The sequence below is a fragment of the Pelobates fuscus genome, chromosome 1 (assembly GCF_036172605.1).
Source record: "Pelobates fuscus isolate aPelFus1 chromosome 1, aPelFus1.pri, whole genome shotgun sequence".
Taxonomy (NCBI): domain Eukaryota; kingdom Metazoa; phylum Chordata; class Amphibia; order Anura; family Pelobatidae; genus Pelobates; species Pelobates fuscus.
In genome coordinates, this window is record NC_086317.1 from 464,987,346 (window position 1) to 464,993,345 (window position 6,000).

General features: G+C 34.5%; 1 protein-coding gene across 1 annotated transcript in view; it reads right to left on the bottom strand.

Annotated features, from left to right (window-relative positions):
- The window catches only part of NARS2 (asparaginyl-tRNA synthetase 2, mitochondrial), a 50,943-nt gene extending 46,725 nt beyond the window's left edge, over positions 1 to 4,218 (bottom strand). Inside the window, exons 1-3 of the mRNA XM_063444963.1 lie at positions 4,128 to 4,218; positions 723 to 922; positions 101 to 210 (exon numbers count right to left, since the gene is read on the bottom strand). Coding sequence (XP_063301033.1) covers positions 101 to 210; positions 723 to 872 — 260 coding nt within the window. The 5' untranslated portion in view covers positions 873 to 922; positions 4,128 to 4,218. The remainder of the gene's footprint in view (positions 1 to 100; positions 211 to 722; positions 923 to 4,127) is intronic.
- Between the last annotated feature and the right edge of the window lie 1,782 nt (positions 4,219 to 6,000).

Sequence of the window (6,000 nt, forward strand, 5' to 3'; positions counted from 1 at the left end):
CAGGTTTGTATTCCTAACGCCATAGTAATTCTTTACATTTTTTATTTAGGATAAGGAGCTCTGACTTTACATGTGTTTAATAGGTGATAAAATTACTCACCTGGTTTTCAGATTTGGTTCTGCAACAACCTGTAGGCTTTCTAAGGATGAGCCATCATTGACGTGCAGGAATAAAATATCTTTCTGGGACCTAACCGAGCGTACCCATCCCTTAAAAATAACGGGAACATAGTGAGTATATAAAACTGCATTCTAACTCCCCAAACATGTCATGCAAGAGCCCTAGATTGTATTTTATATTCTCCTATTTACGTATTTTATTACATGCTATGGGATGTATTTACCTTTTCATGTTTAAAAAAAGGAAGTGTTATATATTTAGAGATATTGTCCATTTCCTTTCCATTTTTATTTAGGCATTTAACTTGAAAATAGCCCCATAAAAAAATAAAATAAAATAATAATCTTTATACAACATATGCAACAGCTTCACTTCCTGTATCATACTAAAAGGATTTGATTCATCTCTACCTGAGGCTAATGAAGTGTTGCTGCTAACATTTTCTTTAATCACAGATTGGAATAGAGTTACTGCAAAAACAGACATTATAATAAGCATTTTTCTTCTTTAATGCCCCTTTAAAAATTATTAAAATCCGCAGTTCTCCCATTTAAGATGTCTGTTTGAAAGTCTAATCATATGACTTTCTTGCGCTGTTTACCTGTAGTTTAATACTATTAGGACTCCCTTCAACACTGGCAAGCGCTTCCCGCACGCTTAGCTTCGAAACTGCCCCCAAATGCCTTCTGTGACGGCAATGCCATTGACAGAAACTCAGCAGTGCCGGAGCCATCTTCCGGGGGAAGAACATGATTCAAAGTATGATGATCCCAAGTATGTTGTAATATCATGTACAGCCAGCTGAAATGCACAAAAAAACAGCCATAAAAAAAGTCACAGAGGCACAAGAAGATGGAATGGCAGCACTTTTAATACAACACTGGAGGGACCTCTGCATTATTTTGCAACATACGTGCTTCCTCTCCTGCAAGTTGCAACTATATCATCCAATATGCTAACCCTTCATTGTGAACTATTCTAGTTACCTACCTTTCCCTGTACATAATAATGACACTGTATATAGTATACTGTATTAGGAATACTAGTGTTAATGACACTGTATATAGTATACCGTACTAATGTTAATGAAATTGGAGGTAGTATACTATATTAGATATACTAGCCTTAATTATATTAAATATAGTATATTGTATTAGGAATACGAGCGTTAATGACATTGTGAATAGTATACGGTATTAGTGTTAATGACATGGTATATAGTATACTGTATTAGTGACATTGCATATAGTATACTGTATTAGTGCCATGATATATAGTATACTGTATTAGGTATATTATTGTTAATGACATATAGTATACTGTATTAGTGGCATAGTATATATTATACTGTATAACTGTTGATGAGATTGCATATATTGTACTGTATTAGTGTTAATGACATTCTAGTATACTGTATTAAGTATATTAGTATTAGTGACATGGTATATAGTGTAGTGTGTAAGTGACATGGTATATAGTACACTGTATTAGTGACATTGTATATAGTATACTGTATTAGTGACATGGTATATAGTATACTGTATTAGTGACATGGTATATAGTATACTGTATTAGTGACATGGTATATAGTATACTGTATTAGTGACATTGTATATAGTATACTGTATAAGTGACATGGTATATAGTATACTGTATTAGTGACAGTATATAGTATATACTGTATTAGTGACATAGTATATAGTATACTGTATTAGTGACATAGTATATAGTATACTGTATTATGTATATTAGTGTTAATGATGTTGTATATAGTATTAGGTATATTGGTATTAGTGACATGGTATATAGTATACTGTATTAGTGACATGGTATATAGTATACTGTATTAGGTATATTAGTGTTAATGATGTTGTATATAGTATTAGGTATATTGGTATTAGTGACATGGTATATAGTATATACTGTTTTAGTGACATGGTATATTGTATACTGTATTAGTGACATAGTATATAGTATACTGTATTAGGTATATTAGTGTTAATGATATATTTAATATTAGGTATATTGGTATTAGTGACAATGTATATAGTATACTGTATTATGTATATTAGTGTTAATGATGTTGTATATAGTATTAGGTATATTGGTATTAGTTACATGGTATATAGTATACTGTATTAGGTATATTAGTGTTAATGACATTGTTTGTAGTATACTGTATTAAGTATATTAGTATTAGTGACATGGTATATAGTGTAGTGTGTAAGTGACATGGTATATAGTACACTGTATTAGTGACATTGTATATAGTATACTGTATTAGTGACATGGTATATAGTATACTGTATTAGTGACATAGTAAATAGTATACTGTATTAGTGACATGGTATATAGTATACTGTATTGGGTATATTAGTGTTAATGATGTATATAGTATTAGGTATATTGGTATTAGTGACATAGTATATAGTATACTGTATTAGTGACAGTATATAGTATATACTGTATTAGTGACATAGTATATAGTATACTGTATTAGTGACATAGTATATAGTATACTGTATTATGTATATTAGTGTTAATGATGTTGTATATAGTATTAGGTATATTGGTATTAGTGACATGGTATATAGTATACTGTATTAGTGACATGGTATATAGTATACTGTATTAGGTATATTAGTGTTAATGATGTTGTATATAGTATTAGGTATATTGGTATTAGTGACATGGTATATAGTATATACTGTATTAGTGACATGGTATATTGTATACTGTATTAGTGACATAGTATATAGTATACTGTATTAGGTATATTAGTGTTAATGATGTATATAGTATTAGGTATATTGGTATTAGTGACATGGTATATAGTATACTGTATTAGTGACATGGTATATAGTATACTGTATTAGGTATATTAGTGTTAATGATGTATATAGTATTAGGTATATTGGTATTAGTGACATAGTATATAGTATACTGTATTAGGTATATTAGTGTTAATGATATATATAATATTAGGTATATTGGTATTAGTGACATTGTATATAGTATACTGTATTATGTATATCAGTGTTAATGATGTTGTATATAGTATTAGGTATATTGGTATTAGTTACATGGTATATAGTATACTGTATTAGGTATATTAGTGTTAATGATGTATATAGTATACTGTATTAGTGACATGGTATATAGTATACTGTATTAGGTATATTAGTGTTAATGATGTATATAATATTAGGTATATTGGTATTAGTGACATGGTATATAGTATACTGTATTAGGTATATTAATATTAGTGACATGGTATATAGTATACTGTATTAGGTATATTAGTGACATGGTATATAGTATACTGTATTAGGTATATTAGTGACATGGTATATAGTATAATGTATTAGGTATATTAGTGACATGGTATATAGTATACTGTATTAGATATATTAGTGACATGGTATATAGTATACTGTATTAGGTATATTAGTGACATGGTATATAGTATACTGTATTAGGTATATTAGTGACATGGTATATAGTATACTGTATTAGGTATATTGGTATATAGTATACTGTATTAGGTATATTAGTGACATGGTATATAGTATACTGTATTAGGTATATTAGTGACATGGTATATAGTATACTGTATTAGGTATATTAATATTAGTGACATGGTATATAGTATACTGTATTAGGTATATTAGTGACATGGTATATAGTATACTGTATTAGGTATATTAGTGACATGGTATATAGTATACTGTATTAGGTATATTAGTGACATGGTATATAGTATTCTGTATCAGGTATATTGGTATTAGTGACATGGTATATAGTATACTGTATTAGGTATATTGGTATATAGTATACTGTATTAGGTATATTAGTGTTAATGTTATTATATACAGTATACACAGTGTGCTGTGCTTCTTACATACAGACACAGATATTAACCCTGGGCTGTTGGTGCCGCTAATGATATTATGTATATTACATATACACACAGTGCCCGGTATACTAGTGACTGGAAATGCTTTACCTGCACTCACACTTCCTCTCTGTGTCCTTACGCTGCTCACATGGTTATTCACGAACGCGCGCATGCGCAGATACGTAGAACGCTCACAAGCACTCCCAGGGGGTTCTGCCGACGCGCATGCGCACCTCACCTAAAGGATACAAAGCCCTGAAGAGGTCGCGAGTGAGAGTCATAGAACTGCGCGTGCGCAGAAAGGCATCCCTCAGATTCTCCTCGTGTTCTGCAATTGCGTTCATTGGGCATGTGAGAGGTCACGGCCCTCATAGCATTTAATACCTCTGGAGAGATTCTCTGTAATACTACCGTCATCGGTGCTTGCTTATTGTTACAGTCATACTTCTACCATTCATTATAGATCCTTAAAGCAGGACTGTCACACAGCTCCCCCACCCCCAAAAGTATTTTATTTTATGTTTTTGCCATCTCTTCAAATTTAGTGCGTTGCCACTTTTTGGATCAACATTAAAAGATGCGGTTAACCCGTTAATGACGGAGGTAGCTGTCCAGGTTTTGCACCAAAACAAAACCTAGGATTAACCTAGGACATTAACCCCTTAAGGACACGACATGTGTGACATGTCATGATTCCCTTTTATTCCAGAAGTTTGGTCCTTAAGGGGTTAAGGCTTCCTCTTTAAAGGGACGCTATAGGCACCCAGACCACTTTAACTCATTGAAGTGGTCTGGGTGCAGTGTCCATGACCCCTTAGTCCTGCAATGTAAATCATTGTGGTTTTAGAGAAACTGCAATATTTACATTGCAGGACTGTGGCCTAAATGATGATGGATGTCGTTACGTTCTGCATGAGGACATCCAGAATCAGCGAATCCCTGGAGTAAAGCATTGAGTCAATACTTCCCTATGGGGAGGGTTTATTGCGCATTAGGTCCCTCCGTAAGATGACGTTGGAGGAGGTGGAGTGCGGACCCAGTGCCGAGGGAGATTGCCGCTGAAATTGGGTTAGTGAATAAAGGGTTTTTACCCCTTTATATTCCACGAAGGGAGAGGACGGGGGAAGCCCTATATTCCTAACACCATAGAGTCCCTTAATAGCCGCGCGGGAGGAGAAAGGCAGGAGGAGGGAAGTTCCAGAGGGGAACTCCCATCTGCCTCAGCCTGCCACTGGACCCCAGGGAAACCACCCTCCAGGAAAAGGTAAGAAACTGGAGGGTGGCTAAATGTGAGTGTGTGTGTGTGTCAGTAGTATGTCTGTGTGTGTCAGTATGTTTGTGTGTGTCAGTATGTCTGTGTGTCAGTATGTCTGTGTGTGTGTCAGTATGTCTGTGTGTGTGTCAGTATGTTTGTGTGTGTGTGTCAGTATGTCTGTGTGTGTGTGTCAGTATGTCTGTGTGTGTATGTCAGTATGTCTGTGTGTGTATGTCAGTGGCTGTGTGTGTGTCAGTATGTTTGTGTGTGTGTGTGTCAGTATGTCTGTGTGTCAGTATGTCTGTGTGTGTATGTCAGTATCTCTGTGTGTGTGTCAGTATCTCTGTGTGTGTATGTCAGTATGTCTGTGTGTGTATGTCAGTATGTCTGTGTGTGTGTCAGTATGTCTGTGTGTGTATGTCAGTATGTCTGTGTGTGTGTGTGTGTGTGTCTGTGTGTGTGTGTATGTCAGTATGTCTGTGTGTGTGTCAGTATGTTTGTGTGTATGTCAGTATGTCTGTGTGTGTGTCAGTATGTTTGTGTGTATGTCAGTATGTTTGTGTGTGTGTATGTCAGTATGTTTGTGTGTGTGTGTCAGTGTGTGTGTGTGTGTGTGTCAGCATGCCTGTCGGTGTGTATGTTAGTATGCCTGTGTGTGTCAGTATCCCTGTGTGTGTCAGTATCCCTGTGTGTGTCAGAATGTCTGTGTGTGTCAATACATCTGTC